At 44.3% G+C, this 19,626-nt stretch overlaps 3 protein-coding genes across 3 annotated transcripts; all 3 read right to left on the bottom strand.

Annotated features, from left to right (window-relative positions):
- Positions 1 to 6,455: 6,455 nt before the first annotated feature.
- On the bottom strand, positions 6,456 to 7,488 carry LOC147938005 (uncharacterized). The gene is made up of 3 exons (XM_087465427.1): positions 7,075 to 7,488; positions 6,770 to 7,022; positions 6,456 to 6,724 (listed from the first exon to the last, which is right to left on the bottom strand). Exons 1-3 carry the CDS (start codon positions 7,486 to 7,488, stop codon positions 6,456 to 6,458), a joined length of 936 nt encoding a protein of 311 aa, XP_087321553.1.
- Positions 7,489 to 7,524: 36 nt separating this feature from the next.
- LOC147938004 (uncharacterized) lies at positions 7,525 to 8,091 on the bottom strand. Its single transcript, XM_087465426.1, has one exon. It carries the CDS (start codon positions 8,089 to 8,091, stop codon positions 7,525 to 7,527), a length of 567 nt encoding a protein of 188 aa, XP_087321552.1.
- A 1,287-nt stretch (positions 8,092 to 9,378) lies between these two features.
- LOC104715162 (uncharacterized) lies at positions 9,379 to 19,058 on the bottom strand. Its single transcript, XM_087465425.1, has 9 exons — positions 17,987 to 19,058; positions 16,670 to 17,884; positions 14,484 to 16,576; positions 13,620 to 13,837; positions 13,115 to 13,243; positions 11,117 to 11,246; positions 10,492 to 10,632; positions 10,116 to 10,331; positions 9,379 to 9,597 (listed from the first exon to the last, which is right to left on the bottom strand). The coding sequence occupies exons 1-9, from the start codon at positions 19,056 to 19,058 to the stop codon at positions 9,379 to 9,381; spliced, it is 5,433 nt and encodes a 1,810-aa protein (XP_087321551.1).
- Between the last annotated feature and the right edge of the window lie 568 nt (positions 19,059 to 19,626).

The raw sequence follows: 19,626 nt of genomic DNA, 5'->3' as shown, positions 1-19,626 counted from the left end.
GAAAGTGAAGCAGAGCCTGAACTAGATGAAGAAGGAGAATCCGCAGTCATGGGAGAGATGTTAGTAGCACGCAGAGCTTTAAGTGTACAGATGCATCCAGATGATAGAGGTTAGCGTGAGAACCTATTTCACACCAGGTGTAAGGTTCAAGACAAGGTCTGCACTTTGATTGTCGATGGTGGTAGCTGTACTAATGCAGCTAGTGAAGAGATGGTACAGAAGCTTAATCTCAAGACTACTTCACATCCAAGACCTTATCAGCTTTAGTGGTTGAACAACAAGGGTGCTTTGACAGTCACGCAGCAAGTGATGGTGAAACTAGCGATTGGGAAGTATGAGGATGAGCTGCTTTGTGATGTTATTCCAATGAAATCAAGTCACATCCTTTTGGGAAGACCATGGCAGTTTGACAGAAGAGTGTTTCAAGATGGTTACACCAACAAGAAGTCATTTGAGTTCAAAGGGCGCAAGGTCACTCTTCTACCACTTACACCCAGCGAAATCTACAAGGACCAGCTTCACATGAACCGCAAGGATACAGAGAAAGTGTCTCACAGCCTGTACATCAATCACAGCGAGTTCAACAAGCTATTTGAGCCAGAGATGAGCATATTCAAGTTTGGGTATAAAGAGACACTCACCAGCACTAAGCCAGCAGAAGAGCTTCCACGCGAAATCATAGAGATTAAAGAGGAGTACAAGTATGAGTTTCCAGAAGAGATATCTCCAGGTTTGCCGCCACTATGTGGGATAAAGCATCAGATCGAATTGGTACCAGGTTCAGCTCTATCGAACAGACCAGCTTACAGAACCTATCCAGTAGAAACTAAAGAGCTTCAGGAGCAAGTAGAAGAGCTGATGAGCAAGGAATACATTAAAGAGAACCTCAGTCCAAGTGCAGGTAAGGATAATGTAGTCACAGATGCATTATCCATGAGGTACACTCTCATTTCTACTTTGCCTTCTAATCTAGTAGGATTTTATGAGACTGACATCGACTTTGCTGAGAGCTATGGCAAATGCCATAAGTTTGCTTTTGAAAACTACTATAGGCAGGATGGGTATCTGTTCTTTAATGATAGATTGTGCATACCAAGAGGATCCATGAGAGAGATGCTGATCAGAGAAGCTCACGGAGGAGGACTAGCTGGACATTTCGGAGTGTCAAAGACTCCACTTGGACTGCAAGAACACTTCTATTGGTCTCAAATGCAGAAAGACGTTGAGAAGGTTTGTTCTAGGTGCCATATCTACAAAATGGCGAAGGGTAAGGTACAGCCTCACGGCTTGTACACTCTTCTAACGAATCCTTCTCAACCTTGGACTCAAATTTCTATGCATTTTGTACTTGGCTTACCTCGAACCAGAAATGGTAGAGATTCTATTTTTGTTGTGGTTGACAGGTTTAGCAAGTTGGCTCATTTCATTGCAAGTCACAAGACGGATGATGCTGTTATTGTAGCTAATTTGTTTTTCAGGGAAGTCATAAGGAGGATCAATGACAACGCATATCAGACTGATCTTCAAGGTAAGTATACCATATCATCAACAGTCAATGTTTCTGACTTGCTCTCTTACTATGCAGATTCCGATTTAAGGACAAATCCTTTTGAAGAGGGGGAGGATGATATGATCGTGGCAAGCAAGGAGCCAGAGGCTGCAGAGCAACCGGAGGTGGTGGGAAGGATCACTCGTTCAAGAGCTAAGGAGAGGGCCAAGGAAGCTCATGCACTCATAGTTGACGGGTCATTCAACCTACCAAGGATCCAAGTCTTCAACATATCCAACCTGAAGACTTCACCCGGTAATGAGGACTAGGTAACTTAGGTGTGAAGTTTGTACTCTTTTTCCCATAACTGAGTTTTGTCCCAATGGGTTTTCTCAGCATGGTTTTTAATGAGGCAAATGGATCACTACGTCGAGTTATATAGAAATCATTACCAAAGGGGGAATAATGTACAAGTCACCAGACTTTAGACTTTAGTCACCAGACTTCAGTATTGTGTCACCAGACTTCAGACTTTAGTCACTAGACTTCAGTATTGTGTCACCAGGCTTCAGACTTTAGTCACCAGACTTCAGTATTAAGTCGCCAGACTTCAGTACCTGATGTTTTGCTGTTTTTCTTATTTTCCTTAAAACGTCTTGTTGTTTTATTTTGAACTTCCTGTTGTTTGGAGTGTCGAGCCTAGGGTTAATTATAAAGCCCCATAGCCACGCCTCCTTGTTCTTTAGCGAAGAAGTATGTTGTAAACACGTTTTGTGAACTTTCTTCTCTCAATTTGAATTCTTGAATGCGTTCTTGATTTCTGGGTTTCTATACACTTTGTGATTCAGAAACTCTTCACTTGTTACAATCCATATCACCACCTAAATAATTTATCTCCATCTAATCATTGTTCTATCATTCGATCATAACCATATCCCTCAATATTCACGATCTCACATCATCATCCCCACCGTATTTGCCACTTCCGCACCATCATCACCGAGTCACATCATCATTCATCAGCCTACAGCCTTCATCAGAGTTTCTATCCTAGGGAGATCCTATCATGTAGAATCTTAATTACCAGCCGCATAGCCTTACGATCAGCACCGGAATAAGCCTTGAGATCAGGTTGTACAGCCTTAGATACCGTCTTCTTAGCTGCAGCCTTGCGAGTTGAGGGTTGACTGTCAGCAGCAACAAGATGCTGAGCTTGAAGCAGCTGACAGATTAGACTCGGAAATGGCAGCCAGAACGTCGACTGAGCTTGCAGACCAAGCTGAGGAATCTGGTCATAGACCATCCGACCAAAGTCAAATGGGATATGATGCATGATCATGTAAATGACCATTGCACAGCCTGCGGAGATGTACCCATGATTAGCAGTCGGGGACCAGTTACTACAGCAGAGCTTGTGGAGTTCCTTGATGGTTAGGTTCCGTATACCGCATGGATCAACTGTTTACACTGCTTGACCTTACCATCTGACAGGAACATTGCTAAGTCCTCCTCCAAGATCGCCGCAGTTCGTTGCCGTTGTTCACATAGATCCACTGATTTAAGGCCGAACAGCGCATTGATTCGAGCAGGCGAGAACTCATATATCCAGTCACGCATAAGAACATCCACCTGATCAGTGTCAACCTTGACAGTTGGAAGATTAGCCCAAAATTCATAAACTGCATCAGCAACGTAGGGGCCTACTCCTGTCACGGTCTTGAGCAACCCGGATTTTTTGATCAGAGATTTGACAGTCCCATCATCATCGAAAACAGAACTCGATTCCGGAGCCAGGGTGCGAGTAGAAAAGGTGACGTACCGTCGTGCAGCCTTAGCAGAATGGAACCTTTGGCGATCGAAAGGAGTCAGGACTGGACCACGACTCCGAGATTCGCTTGTACACGGGCGTTTGGTCGGTGCTTTGGAGATGACGGACTCCGTTTGTCGCTTGCGGAGATGAGAAGACACACTTGATCCCGGAATCTCAATCGACTGATCAGTGTCGGAGACCTCAACAACCGTTGAAGTGGCGACAACCAGATTCTGAGGTGGTGAGGCAGAGGAGGAGTCGCATGCAACAGGGGACTGAGGAGGATCAGACACCGGGGCAGCTGGACCGTCACGCGAAGATGCATTGGTGAAATCTTGAGGGATCTCTTCCGTCTCCAGTCCATCTGGATTGTAGAGAACAATGGTCGTGCACGGAGGGGTCGTCGGAGTTGTATCTGAGGAAGCTGATCTGCCACCAGACAGGTGATGTTCCTCGGGAGCACTGCAAGCCGCTCAGGATGGAATTCATTGCTGCAACTTGATTAATACAAATCGAAAGAGAAAGCAACAAGCATGAAGGATCAAAAGTGTGACAACCCGTCTTATGGACCCCACTAGCCCCCGCTAACTTGTCCCCATAGGCCCTAAGCTGGTCCTGCAGGACATCGATCCTAACCCCTCACCGTGGAAAGGAACTCACATCCAAATCCAGGCCAGTTCAATAAGTGACAGCTTGTCCTGTGGGAAGGTTGTGAAAGGGTGGGGACCAGGGTTCGAGGAATGCATGGCGCACCAATAACCTACTGGTGGATTTGGATGTGATTTCCTTTCTACGGTGAGGGGTTAGGATCGATGCCCTGCATGGCCAGCTTAGGGCCTAGGGGGACAAGGTAGCGGGGACTTGTGGGGTCCACAGGATGGGTTGTCACAAAAAGACAGCGGAACAGAGAAGATTGTGCAATCGACAGTTCAAATTCCCAAAGAGGATGCGAGGTGAAAACCCTAAACAACGATCCTCTTATATATATCTCTTAACGGGCCAAGTTGGTCCACATCACAATATTCCTGCATCCACTCAGAACAACAAATTAGTGCAATAATGCCTTTTCCGAGTGAAAACAATACAATCACTTGAACTAATACAACTTATTTATCAATCTTCACATAGAATTGTTCAGGGACCCAGAGAGAGATCAATCCATGACACATTTTTTTTTTTAAAACTTTTAATACATATGGAACATACCTCGAAACCTCTCCTTGTGAGGCCATGCCAATTTTTTGCATCAGCACACTCATCAGATACTACCACAACCTCTTGGATTGTCAAAGATCATTAGTCGACAATGGTGGCTAGACTTTCACACTGTCATGCCTTCAGTCCTTTTGATGCAAAACAAACATGCATAGGCAGCTAAAAATTCTTTGGAGAGATCAAGAAGCAAGTTTCTTCCCTTTTTTTTTTTTTTTTTTTTTTTTTTTCTCCACACTGCTTTGATGACTCACAGTGCTTTGTATTACCACCTTTTTGTGCTTCGAAGATCTTGGGGTTCAGTGATATCACTTGACTTAATTAATCACTGACATCAGCCTAAGCCTCTGAAACAATCACAAGGCTTTGTCTCTCCTCAGCTCTTTGACCTCCTAATGACATGACAACATTTTACAGGGACATGGACCGGCATGACATAAAGCTATTTTCCACCAAGTCTTTAAGTACAAGAAAACCGCTAATCTTTTATGTATCCTAGGATTTCCATGGTCTGATTTGATTTGTGTCCCTAACAATCAATCAGCACAACTCAACCAAGAATTAGATTTCACAGATCCCAATGGACTTCCGCAGATTAGTGAATCTGTTAAAATCCAATGGTTTAGTAAACATATCAGCCAACTGGAATTTAGTACGGACATGATCAATCTCAATCAGTTTCGCCTCAACCAATTGACGAATGAAGTGATGTCTAATATCTATATGTTTAGTTCACGAATATTGAACATGATTTTTAGAAATATTTATTGCACTTTGATTGTCACAATGGATTAAGATAGAGTCAGAAACAATACCGTAAACAGCAGCCATCTGCTTTATCCACATTAGTTGCGTGCAACAGCTACCCAAGGCTATGTACTCAGCTTCAGCTGTTGACAGAGATAAACTGTTTTGCTTCTTACTATGCCAAGTTATTAGATTGTTTCTCATAAAGAAGCATCCACCACTCTTGCTTCTGCGATCATCCACGGAACCAGCCCAATCAGCATCACAGTAGCCTGTTAAACTGGTGGTTGTGTCCTTGGTGTAGTAGATACCAAGTTCAATTGTGCCTTTGATGTACTTGATGACCTTCTTCACAGCCAGGAGATGTGACTTTTTCGGTCTCGCTTGATATCTCGCAAATACAAAAACTGCTAAGCAAATGTCTGGATGGCTTGCTGTCAAATATCGAAGAATACCAATCATTCCTCGATACAACTTCTCATCCACATCCTCCCCTGCTTCATCCTTCAAGAGCTTGTCGTTTACCCCCATAGGTATCTTGGCTTCCTTACTGGTGGTAAGACCAAATCTTGTTACCAAGCTCTTTGCATACGTGCTTTGAGACACAAAGATGCCATCAGCCGACTGCTGTACCTGCAAGCCCAAAAAATAAGTTAGTTCACTACACATACTCCTTTCAAATTCATCAGTCATATTCTGGACAAACTGATCGAAGAGTTGCTGGCAGGTTGATCCAAAGACAATGTCATCGACATAGATTTGCACAAACATCAAGCCTTTGTCGAGACTTAGAACGAACAGAATCTTGTCCACACTTCCACGAACATAGCCTTGATCCATGAGGAACATTGTCAACCTTTCATACCATGCTCTAGGTGCCTGTTTGAGTCCATACATAGCTTTCTTCAATTTGTACACATGTTCCAGATGCTGAGGATCGTCAAATCCTTTGGATTGCTCGACATAGACTTCTTCTTGAAGAATTCAGTTAAGGAAGGCACTCTTAACATCCATCTGATGAAGTGTGATGTTCAATGCACATGCCATTCCGAACAGAAAGCGAATGGATTCCAACCTTGTCACAGGTGCGAAGGTTTCATCAAAGTCAACCCCTTCTACTTGTGAGTAGCCCTGAGCAACAAGGCGAGCTTTGTTTCTCACAATGCATCCATTTCCATCACTTTTGTTCTTAAAGATCTATTTGGTTCCCACAACATTGACATCCTCCGGTCTTCTTGTAAGTTCCCACACATCGGTGCGAGCAAACTGTTTAAGCTCATCTTGCATTGCAGCTATCCATAACTCATCTGCCATAGCTTCTTTGTGATTCTTCGGCTCAATTGAGGAGACAAAACTGGCAAATCGTACGACTTCAGAGTCCAGAGGCACTTGCTGAATGATTGATCGCTGTTTCTTCCCAGCCAGATGAAGAAATTCAATCTGCTTTCCCCTGGTAACTCGTCCCCCTGAATCTCGCCAATAACATCATTATAGGAGTGATTCCGATGCACCCGAGAAATCTGGAAGAGGACATTCCTCTGAGGAAGCACAAGGAGCTATAGTAGAGTCTGTAGACTCTAGTACACCAGAGGAGGTCTCAGGAGCAGCAGTTACCGACTCATCGGAGTGTGGAATTGAACACCACATTGACAGTTTCTTGAACAGAACGCATTCGCTTGTTGTACACACGAAAAGCAGTGCTGTTTCCTGAATAACCCATGAATGGTCCATCGTCGCTCTTGGTGTCGAACTTTCCCAGCTGGTCTTTATCATTTAAGATGCAACATACACACCCAAAAACAGGGAAATAACTGACTGAGGGAGTGCGACCCTTCCACAATTCATAGGGTGTCTTGGAAGTCCCTGGGCGAACATACACACGATTAATAATGTAACATGCAGTATTGACAGCCTCATCCCAAAACTGTTGAGGAACTTGATTCCCATGAAGCATTGCCCGAGCCATCTCCTGCAGAGTTCTGTTCTTGCGCTCAACCACACCGTTCTGTTCAGGCGTTCTGGGTTCTGAAAATTGATGTGTAATCCCCTGAGTTGTGCAAAACTCATCAAACAACACATTCTGAAACTCCCCACCATGATCACTATGTATCGCCTTGATAGCCCACTTCTCACCTTTGATTTGTAAGGCCAAAATATGAAAGCAATCAAGTGTATCAGACTTCTCCCGAAGAAAACACACCCATGTGTAGCGAGAGTAGTCATCGACCATAACAAAAATGAAGCGTTCACTACACAGACTATTAACTCAAATTGGACCCATGAGATCCATGTGAACCAGTTCCAAAATACGGCCAGTGCGGACATAAGGAACAGCCTTGTGTGACACTTTTACCTGTTTCCCTTTCTTGCAGGGTCCACATATAAAGTGTTGATCATACTGGAGCTTAGGTATCCCTCGGATAATTTCTTGATGTGCGAGTTTATGCATGGTGCGGATGTTCATATGACCTAGATTCTGGTGCCACAACTCAGTGTATGCCCCTGTGGATGCATGAAAACAATGATTTGTTGACTTCCACATATAGCAGTTATTTCCAGACCGCTTGCCTTCGAGCTTGATAGACCCTTGTTGATTAACAGCTTTGCAATCCCGTTTAGTGAAAGTAACATCTAAACCTTCATCACACAGCTGGCTGACACTGATGATATTTGCCTTTAACCCATCAATTAGAAATACATCTTTGAGACTGGGTTGTGTACTTCCACGAGTAACACCTTTACCTTTGATTTCTCCTTTTGCTCCATCACCAATAGTAACATGCCCAATAGATATATTCTCAAATTCTGACAAGTTAGTATGAGTTCCGGTCATGTGTCTGGAACAACTCTATCAAGATACCACTTCTTTTGGTCAGAGCCAAACTTATCCTCAGCATGAGCTACATTACAGTACATACCATTCCTTTTGACAAACAACTGCTTGTTGATTTGTCTCATACCTCTAGGATAAGCCTCTTGTTGGGTAACCTTTAACATGCGATTGTTGTACTCGCAACACTATGCTTTAAAAATGAGTTAGACTTCCGCAGTACCAACACCCATTCCTTCGACTTCGTGGAACATTGTAAACTGGTCCATAAGCCTGATGTGCTGAGTAGGAATTTGCACCCAAACCGTATGGAACAAATAACTGAGTCACATGCATAGCTCTATACGGTGCTCTGTAGGAAGAATGAATTCTCCTTTGAGGATGATCACTTCTTGCATGGTGATGATTGTCCTTGGCTGGTGCCGTCACTTGTGTCTTCGGTTGGATAGGTGCAGCCTCTTCGTTCACTGAATTCAGGCCCTTGACAAACTTCGTGGATGTCGAGGCATCGTCACCTTGATACCCGAGTGCCCACTTGATATTGCCAACTCTTCCACTACTCATAATGGTGTCAAGATCCTTTGTTTCTTTGCTCAGCATTCTCATGTTTTTCAGCTACTCATGCAGTTGCTTCTCAAGTCTCTGAGACTTGGTTCTTTCCTCCTCAAGTTCTGAAGACAACAAGTTGAGCCTTGATACCAGATCTAATTGTTCAGCCAGCAACGCATCATATTCCTGAGTTTTCTGAACTATACGTGAAATTAACAGGGTAACCTGTTCCTCAGCTGGCAGATTTGCATCGTCATCCTCAGAATCAGACACAACAGCTGATTGATCCTTCACGTCCTGGTCTACCACTTCATATTCCTCAATGACTCCCAGTAGAGCAACATAGTTATTGAGAACTTCACCATCTTGCTCATCATCATCAGATTCACTATCACTCCAGACAACAAATGATTTGGATTTACTCTCTTTGGTAGGACATTCAGCCTTGGTGTGTCCATATCCTTTGAACCCATAGCACTGCATTGAACCTTTGCACTTGTTGTTAGGACACTCTGCCCTGAGATGTCCGTAACCTTCGCACTCCAGACATTGACGCTCTTGGTTGTCACCCCTCTTAAAGTCCTTTTCTAAGTCACTTCTGACCGTAGATGAGGAACCTTTATGCTGACCACACTCCATCTTCCGAAAGAAATTCCTCACAATTAACCCAACTTTTTCCTCATCTGCAGTATCTTGTGTCTCAGCAATCTTCTGTGTTTCAACACCCTTAAGGGCAAATGATCATTCAGCACGTTGATCCTTTTTCTTCAGCTGCATCTCAAAAGATTGCATCATTCCAACAACTTGACTGAACTTCAATTCATCTGAGTTCAAAGAGATGTCAATGGCGGATCTGTGTGGTTGAAACTTGTCTGGGATACTCCTAAGAAATTTCTTCATCAGCTTCTTATCCTTGTAATGCTTGCCTAGAGGTGTCAAGCGGGCTCCATGCCCGCGGGCCTAGCCCAAATAGTACCTCTGTTGGGCGGGTATGGACACTAAATATTAGGCCCATTAAAAAGCGGGCCTTGCGGGCCTAGCCCAAGTGGATTACGGGTTATAGCGGGTTATGTCCGCGGGTTGGCGGGTCGGCCCGCGGTTTTCAATTATTTAATAAAAATAAATATTTAATATAGATATATAACTATTTTTATATTATTTTAAACATATATCTTTTAAAATTATGTGACAATACAACTAAATTTAATATAAAAAAATTAAAACATCTATAAATAATTAATATAAACATTAATTTTATTTAAAATTATTTTTAAATTATAATTTATTAATTTTATTTTATTTTGATAATATATTATTTAGGCCCGCGGGGTGGCCCGTTAACCCGCTGGGCTTAGCGGGGCGGGCTTAAACATAACTTTTATGTCCGCGGGCTTAGCGGGCCGGCCCGTCGCGGTCCAAAAAATTAAAACTGCCCGCCGCAGACGGCCCAGATGGATGCGGGCCAGCCCGTTTGACACCTCATTCAGCTTGCCCATGAAAACCGCCTCCTGTGCAATAACACTTAGATGACTGCTGTAACTACCAATGGTTTCACCCTCTTCTATGGATAGATTCTCAAAATCTGATGCCAGATTGTCCAGACGTGTCTGTTTTACATTACTAGTTCCTTCGAAGGTAACTTGGAGGATATCCCAAGCTTCTTTCACAGCCACACATCCCTGGACACTATTGAACTGATCCAGCGGTAATGAGTTGAAAATCACCGACAAGGCTTGTGAGTTGTGCTTAGCCTCAGCCTTCTCTTATGCAGTCTACTATTTCTGAGGTTTAGGCATCAATTTACTTTTGTCATCTTTCACCATTGGTTCGGTCCAGCCATCTTCAACAACAAACCAGGTCTCCATGTCCATGCATTGAATAGCCTGTTTGACTGACACCTTCCAATGCCCATAGTTCTCTGGATCCAGTTTCAGAACTTTTGTTATTGCAACATAAGCTTGTGGTTTCTCCATACCTCTTGTCACAAGATCTCACCTGTCGAAAAGACAAAACAGACTTTTATCAGGTGTCTGCTCTGATACCAATTATAAAGGTATAGAGGGTTAGCACCACAATCTTCTGCTTTGAAAACGCCAAGCAAACGCTTCTCTATTTATTCTTATCAAACACGTAAATGATTACAAGAATAAATCTAAGCACTCTCCTCTTTTCCATCTAAACTATCACCAATATAGATCTAAGAGAATATCTCAACACTCACCTTCTTAGCCTTCTTTGATTAGCCTTGAAGTTACAATCTCTCACAAAAAGTTTTTAGAAGTGTTAAAAACCTACGACTAAATTCCCTTGATCTTTTATACTAGACATCACAAACTCCTAACCAAAAGATCTTCAAATCTTCGTCTAAGGCAATTACTTGTTCGCTAAGGTCTTCCTTCCTTTAATCACCGAGAACAAAAATTTCCAAATATCTTCTCTCCCGATTCTGCTCTATCTTCAAATTCGACCACCACCAGACTTGACACGTCAGCTGTGCTTCCTTGGCAACCTTCACTCGTCTATCCTCATATACATAGTCCTGTGTCCTTGCAGCTCCTTGTTCCAAACAACAGCCTGCTGCGGAAACAACATCTTCAATATTTTCTTCTCTTTCGATATCCGAATGTGAAATTTTTCAACCAAAGACTATTGATCAGGATCGATTAAGCTAGGAGGTGTCCGTACCGTCGTCCGTACATGTAAGTTAAGGGGCCGAGTCTTACATAAGGGGCTGAGTCTTACCATCTCCCATGGAGTGAAGAAGAGGCCACAATGATCTAAGGCCCAAGAGAAGGATCGAGAACTTCCTTGTAGCCGTTAGGAGAGAAGGAAGAAGAGAGTCACGGGTTTGGTATCCTCTTGGGAGACCAATTCAGGTCGCTTTCACTCTAGGGATTAGCATTTCTCTCTCTTTGTGTCCCTATCAAACTAGTGTGTCGCATGTAAGGGAGTAGCCCTAATGTTTTTACCTATTTAAAGGCTTATAGCCACCTTGTAACATTTACACTAAGGGAATCTAATCTCTAGTTCACTCTCTTTACCGATTGCACTCTCATCTCATCTCATTTTGTCTCATCTTATCTCTTTGTTTCCGTTTAATCTAACAAAGACACATTCAAAGGTTGTCTTGTACACTAAACTTAATGATGTAGCGGAAACTTTTACTAATAGGATAGTGATCTTTTGATTTTGGTAATAACTGATAAATACAATTATTCGTTAGTCAACAAATTCTGAAAATATCTTAATCTCATTGAGATCAACGAGAAATATGGATGTAATGAAGATGCAGCTTCTATACATATCAGAACTTTGTGGCGAATCTAGAGAAGACGATGTGATATGTCAAAGAGGCGGGACTGATGACTTGGTGATATAGTTGAATACTAGATTTGTTGTAGAGATTCACAAAATATTCTTTACAACAATTTAAAAAAACGATAACCTTGAGGAGCAAAACTTATCATATCGTGGAGATTGCGTAGATCCTAGGGTTGGAGGAGATCTCGTGGGTGTATGTAGGTTAGAGCAGGCATAAGCCAAGGTTGTGAGATTGAATACTTTGTTATTCATGAGCGGACATGATTATGGTAGAGTACATAGGCTTACACTTTATTTAGTCGGGGTTATAATCTATTGGGTAGATAGTGTAAGTGTAACGCTCCCGAACCGTACTATGACCACCCAGGCCATCGGACGGCACCGGAGCGCTACTATGGGAACGTTCGTCAAAGGTCCGGTCGGGTACGAGAACGAATCAGACCCTTCGACCAGTCCCTCGGCGAGGTTCCCGACCACACGACACATCCTTCAGGCTTTGCAACCCTACGGACACGCCGTGCGTTGGGCCGACTCGGACTAAGTCTATATCAGTACGACCCATTTGTTTTAAGAGAAAATACGAATACATTAAAACTTAAACAAGTTTTCACAACCGATTATACCAAAATAGTTCACACGGCTTAACGCCAAAGTTTGGTTCGCAAATAAACATACTTTGAATTTTTACAATAGACACCAAAAAGAAAACTACTCCGGAGCCCTATCGTTCACCTCGCCCTCTAGTTCCCTCTAGGGTCACCTGCAGAACAACAATTTTATCATAAGTTATCTAAGATTACTTAGTGAGCTCAGGGTTCCTGCAGAGAAATAAATCCCAAACCCCAATTTCCCCATTAACAATCAACATGCACGCAAATACAACAACATGCGAACATAAACAAGCAACATGCAAGCACTGATAAACAGCATGCAAGCATAAGCGATTAACAAGCAAGCAAGCAAAACGACTTAACAACCATCAGAGATGACATGCAGAAGCTTATCAAGCTAACAAAAACATTCTACTAACAATCGCAACTACATGCAACAACACACAACAACATGCAACATGCAACAACAAAACTTGAAAAGAAACAACAGTTTTTAACAAGTTTAAATTTTTATTTGGGCCCGGTAAGCATCCCTCTCCCCCAACCCCTCCTGATTTCTCAAAATCGCAACCACAAAGGCAAGCGTTTGGATATCAGCCAAAATTACACCGTCGTGTAAATAGCCTCGGCCAGGGTAGCGAGCCCAGTAACCTCCGAGCTCTTCGTGACCAACCCTGCACACACACAAACATGGGTTGCATGTCGCGGCTGCATGTGGCACGGAACCGGATGGATCGCACTACCAAATCTTACAACACTTAGCCGGAATTTCTCGCGGACTAAAACGTTTTAAGATCTCACCGAAGATCTTACTTGAGTTTATACGGGACTTAAACTCATATTCTTACCGATAACTCAACCAAATATCGCCTTCTGTTACTAGATAATTTCGACCTAGTAACTGGCACAACCTCACCATGCATGCATTTAAACAAGAAAACATAAAAGAACTTCAAGAAAATGCATCTACATGCAACATGCAAAACCGCGCACTAGATGGATGTTTTTAACTCTCCATCTAAGTCGATGCAAATATGTGCCTGAACTCACAGTAAACGTCGATGAATGATCTCCTTTGATGAAGCTCTTCTCGCGGCTACTCGGATCTCTCCTTCGGTGAGAATCGATTTCCTTATCGATCTAACGTTGATGGTCTTGGTCGATAGTCTTCTCTTGCAAACACTCTCTCCTTCTCGCAACACCTTCTTCTTTCTCTCGCAAACACTCACTCTTTCTCTCTCAGTTTCTCTTAACTTACCCCTTCTTTCCTTGAGCGAAAATGAGAGGAATGAGAGCTTATTTATAGAACAAGTGGGCGGTGGAGACAGCCAATGGGAGTCGCATGCACTCTCCCTATTAGAGGGACTTCAACACTTGGAAGCTCCTTGCTTCAACACCTTGAATTCCACTTAAGCTCCCTTGAATTCTTTAATCCTCCACTAAAAACCCACTAAGCCTCCTTGAATAAAATAGTCACCCACTTAACTCCACTAAGCCTTCTTGATTAAAATATTAATCCACTTAGCTTCCTTGACTTAAGTGATTCTTGGTGGGGAAGACTTTTACTGCTCTCGGTTGACCATCGCCGGTCCTCGGCAGCTTTCTCGGCAACTATCAGCATCCATCGGCAGCTTCCCTCGGGTAATCGGTACTCTCGGCAATTCTTGGCGATTGCCGGGTAATGCGTTCTGGACGGTACGTGCGGTACGTCCCGGACGACTCGGACAACTCTTGGTCCATTAACTTTTTCTCGGACTTCCCTTCATCAAACTTCCAGCTCTTCTTTCTGCCTTCTTTTTCCCGGTCTTTTGGACTTGAATGGACGTCAAAACTTTATCCCTTGGTGAGGGTCACTACATTCTCCCCCCCTTAATCGAATTCGTCCCGAATTCCATAGGGTTCTGACGGTCCTGCCTCATCTTCTTCCGCAAACAACTGAAGATACTTGGCACGCATCCTATCCTCATCTTCCCATGTGGTGACCTTACGGTTCTGTTTTCCCCAGAATACTTGGATTTGAGGGATACTTCTATTCTTCAACTTCCGAGTCCTTCTTTGCCCTATTCCAAACGGTCCTTCGGGGTATGTGAGATTTGGCTCCAACTCCTCGATAGGTTCTGGCACAATCATTCTAGGATCTGGCACATGCTTCCGTAGTTGTGAAACGTGGAAGACTTTATGCAATCGCATCACCTCGGGCATTGATAACCGATAGGCTACCTCGCCAACTCTTCTCTCAATCCGGTACGGTCCGATAAACCTTACCGCAAGCTTTCCCACTTTGCCAAAACGATCCTTTCCTTTTTGTGGTACAACCTTCAAATACACCATGTCTCCAACTTCGAATTCCACTTCTCGCCTCTTACGGTCTGCGTACTTCTTTTGGCGATCTTGAGCCTTCTTCATGCTCTCTCGGATAAACTTGATTTTCTCTGTCGTCTCATCAATCAACTTGTGATTGAAACTTGTTCGCTCTCCAACTTCCGTCCAACATAAAGGCGTTCTACACGGCCTTCCGTACATGGCCTCAAATGGCGACATGCCGGTACTCGAGTGATAACTATTGTTATACGCGAATTCCACCAATGGAAAATTCTTCTCCCAATCTGATGACCGTTCTAGCGCACATAGTCGGATCATGTCCTCTATGGTGCGAATTGTCCTCTCCGTTTGCCCGTCAGTCTCTGGGTGAAAAGAGGTGCTCATATGAACATCTGTTCCCAACGCCCTATGTAAATCTTGCCAGAATATTGATGCGAACTTTGGATCACGATCGGAAACAATATTTGCTGGCACTCCATGCAACTTCAGAATCTCGTCTATATACTTCTCTGCCAAGACTGGCGCTTGATCTGTGCTTCGTACTGGAACCAAACGGGCTACTTTGGTTAAACGGTCAACCACTACCCATACTGCGTCATTGATTCTTCCTTTTCTTATAGGTAGGCCGGTAATAAAATCCATAGAGATAGAGTCCCATTTCCACGTCGGTATGGGCAAGTTGCGAAGCAATCCCGCTGGCACTTGATGCTCTACCTTGATTCGTTGACATGAATCACATTGGCTTACCCATTTTGCCACTGCTCTCTTCAATCCAGGCCAATGATAGTACCTACGCACATCTTTGTACATCTTGGTGCTCCTCGGATGTATACTCAATGCTGAGCTATGGGCGGCTCCCAATATCTCCTCTCGTATTCCGTTCCGGTCAGGTACGGTTACTCTCCCATTGAGAAGTAAAGTGTCATCATCCGCCAGATGATATCCACTAGCATTTGGTCCTTCTAACCCTTTCAACTCTTCGATGATCTTCTTCAGGTTCTCGTCTTTAGGTTGTTCTTCACGAATTCGATGTAGTAGGCTCGCTTGAGTTACGGCTTGTAAACCCAACGGCTCACTAGATTCTCCCTCCAAGGCTAAAAGCCTTACCTTCTTCAATTCCTCAGTTAAAGACTCCACGTCCTTCTCAACATCAACTTGTGCTTTTCTTCGGCTTAGCGCATCCGCTACTACGTTTGCTTTGCCTGGGTGATACTGGATTCTTAAGTCGTAATCGGCTACGAACTCCATCCATCTCCTCTGATGCAAATTAAGATCCGGTTGCGTGAATAAGTACTTAAGACTTTGGTGGTCCGTAAATACCTGAACAGCTTCTCCATACAAGTACGATCTCCAAATCCTCGATGCAAACACCACAGCGGCCATCTCCAGGTCGTGTGTGGGGTAGTTCTCCTCATGCTTCCTTAGCTGTCTAGATGCATAGGCGATCACCCTATCCCCTTGCATCAACACACATCCCACTCCAACTTTTGACGCATCTGTAAACACAGAATACGGTTGGTTTGGCTCGGGCAGGGCTAACACCGGCGCGGTCGTCAGCGCTCCCTTTAACTTTCTGAAAGCTTCTTCCAATTCCTCACTCCATATGAAAGGTACTCCTTTCCCGGTAAGCCGTGTCAATGGTTTCGCGATGGACGAAAACCCCTTCACGAACTTCCGGTAATAGCCTGCAAGGCCTAAGAAACTCCTTACTTCTCACGCGATCGTTGGCTTTGGCCAATCTTGTATTGCGGCAATCTTCTCTGGATCAGCGGACACACCTTGCTCCGAAACTCGGTGTCCTAGAAATCCAATTTCCCTCTGCCAAAACTTGCACTTGCTAAACTTTGCAAATAGTTTCATTTCCCTTAGCCTTTCCAGCACCTTCTTCAAATGCTCCGCGTGCTCCTCCGCACTACGCGAGTATATCAGGATGTCATCGATAAAGATGATCACAAATCGATCCAGGTAGTCATGGAAAACCTCATTCATCAATCGCATGAATGCCGCTGGTGCATTGGTAAGTCCAAACGGTATCACCACGAACTCATACTGACCATATCTCGTTTGGAACGCCGTCTTCATCACATCTTGTTCCGCAATTGAGATTTGATGATAGCCGGAGGCTAAATCAATCTTCGAGAACCAACTTGCTCCTCTTAGCTGGTCTAACAGCTCATCGATCCTTGGCAAAGGATACTTGTCCTTTATTGTTATGTTATTGATTCCTCGGTAATCAATACATAACCGCATGCTTCCGTCCTTTTTCTTGACGAACAACATCGGGGCTCCCCATGGCGACGAACTTGGTCGTATGAAACCCTTCTCCAACAAGTCCTCTAACTGAGACTTGAGTTCAGCCAACTCGGCTGGTGCCATGCGATACGGTGCCTTAGCAATTGGGGTAGCTCCGGGCTCCAAATTTATGGTAAAAGGATGGCTCCTAGGTGGAAGCAACCCTTCCAATGGCCTAAACACGTCCTCAAAGTCCTTGACTATGGCAATATCCTCAACTCTCATGCCTACTCTGTCATCTCCCCCCATGGCGGTTAGAGTGACTAAATAGACTTCATCCTCTTCAACCGATCTTCCAATCCTTGCTGCCGATGCGAAGTATGCCGTTTTACTTGGGCTGATCCCATTGAAAACTAGAGGGGTCCTCCCTCCATTTTCAAATACAACTCTACCCCTGCTGCAGTCTATATGGGCTTGGTGTTCGGATAACCAATCCATACCCAAAATAGCATCGAACCTATCCAATGGCATCACCAATGGATTTACTGGGAGGTTCGTATCTTTCAAGACTATCGACACTTCCTTGACCCATCTTCTTGTCTTCAGCGGTGGTTGATTACCAGCAGTGTAGACATTGATATTCACCTCTTCCTCCTCACACAAGTCTCCAAACTTGTCAACCACTTTGGGAGTCACAAAGCTATTGGACGCTCCCGAATCGAACAGTACATGTGTGGGGTTACCACCAACAAGTAATGTTCCTAAACGCAAAACAAATATAACAAAATGCAATGCTAAAACTAACCACGCAAAACACACAACCAAACACTAACAATCACAAGAGAGTTAGAACCCAATCAAACCTGTTATAGGGCCCTTCACCGCCTGTGGAGGTTTAGGTGGCTCTACTCCTAAAGCAAAAACATTTGCTGGGGTTGCTTGCTTCTTTGCAGGGGGTTCCTTCACTTGGTTCGCTGCCTGGGCACGGTTCACAGTTTGGGCGTTCAGTTTGGCCGGCCTCGATGGACATGAGTTCGCATAATGTCCTAACTCGCCACAGTAGAAACATGTGACGGTCGACAGATTGTTCCCCTTTGTCTCCTCCACTGTCGGATAAGCACGAGCGAAATGCCCAACTTGCCCGCACACATAGCATCCCCTCGGATCCATGTTACTCACATTACGGCCTCCTTGGCTAACATTCATCTTAACCTTCCTGCGGCCTGCGCCCCAATTTTGTCCTGCCACTTGATTCACCTTTGGAGTGTTCACAATCTTAGTCTGCTGGACTGATTCCTTCTTTTTCTCCCGAGCTGCAATCTCCTTTTCTATCTCGATGGCTTCCTCCACACTCACAGATCTTTCTTCCACTTCCGCAATGCTGCGGTAGGTTACAGCGTGTAATCTTCCTCTAATATCTGGCCTGAGTCCATTAAAGAATCTCCGGGCCATTGCTAACTCGTCATCATTTCCTTGGTACAAGTACCTTCGAAGTCTTGTAAAAATCCTCCCATATGCTCGAACGGTCATTTCACCTTGTTCTAACTGCAAAAACTGACTCTCCAGTCGGTCACGTGACTCTGGCGGGAAGTACTTTAACTCAAACTCCCGCTTAAAGATTCCCCACGTTATGGTCTGGTATCGATAACGGGAAACCACGATGTCCCACCATGCCTTAGCATCTTCTTCCAAGAAGGAAACTGCTACCGGTCTCTTGAATTCTTCTGGACACTTGGTCATCTCGAAGTTACTCTCCAAGTTCTTTATCCATGCGTCTGCTAACACCACATTCGGGTCTCCTTTAAACTTACGAAATCCTAAGTTTTGTAACAACATCACTCGTTTGAGAAACTGATCGGATGGATCCTCTGCTACATGGTTTGCTTGGTCTTGTTGCTGCTGCTGGATCATATGGTTCAAGAGGTCTTGGACCATCTGAAGAGTCGTTGGCTCTCCGGCACATTCTGCTCACTCGGTCCTTCTCCATGCGCTTGGTCTCCCCTTGGCATGTTCTGAGTTGGATAAGCGGCGTGCGGTCCAAACGGTGAGAACCCTGGCGGGTACATACTCTACGGCGTACTAAAACGATTTGAACCCGCTGGTGTGTATCTTGGCGTCGTGCCAGGTATACCACTCCGGCATAAACATGTCCGGCCCATAGATGTCTGGGAACGACTCTTCCCTCTGCGCAACATCAAACTGCGAACCCCATTCCTCCAGACCAAACTGCTGACTTGAACCCCTCCCCGTGTCCGGCGAACGATACGTCGATCTAGATCTTTCGGATCCTTGACGAGACATCTGCATCCATGATCAACAAAGGGTTTACTTAATCCCATCTAACCCTAAGTGATGAACGATCCGGATTATCCTAAGTGTCTATTGCGACCATTTGACTCGATAAATCATTTGAAACCGCGAGTCCTAAACAGCATCATAACCATGCTCTGATACCACCGTTGTAACGCCCCCGAACCGTACTATGACCACCCAGGCCATCGGA

This window comes from Camelina sativa, chromosome 9 (assembly GCF_030686135.1).
Source record: "Camelina sativa cultivar CO46 ecotype springtype chromosome 9, ASM3068613v1".
Classification (NCBI taxonomy): domain Eukaryota; kingdom Viridiplantae; phylum Streptophyta; class Magnoliopsida; order Brassicales; family Brassicaceae; genus Camelina; species Camelina sativa.
Note: the sequence above shows the minus strand (reverse complement) of the source record. Positions and strands in the feature narration are given on the sequence as shown.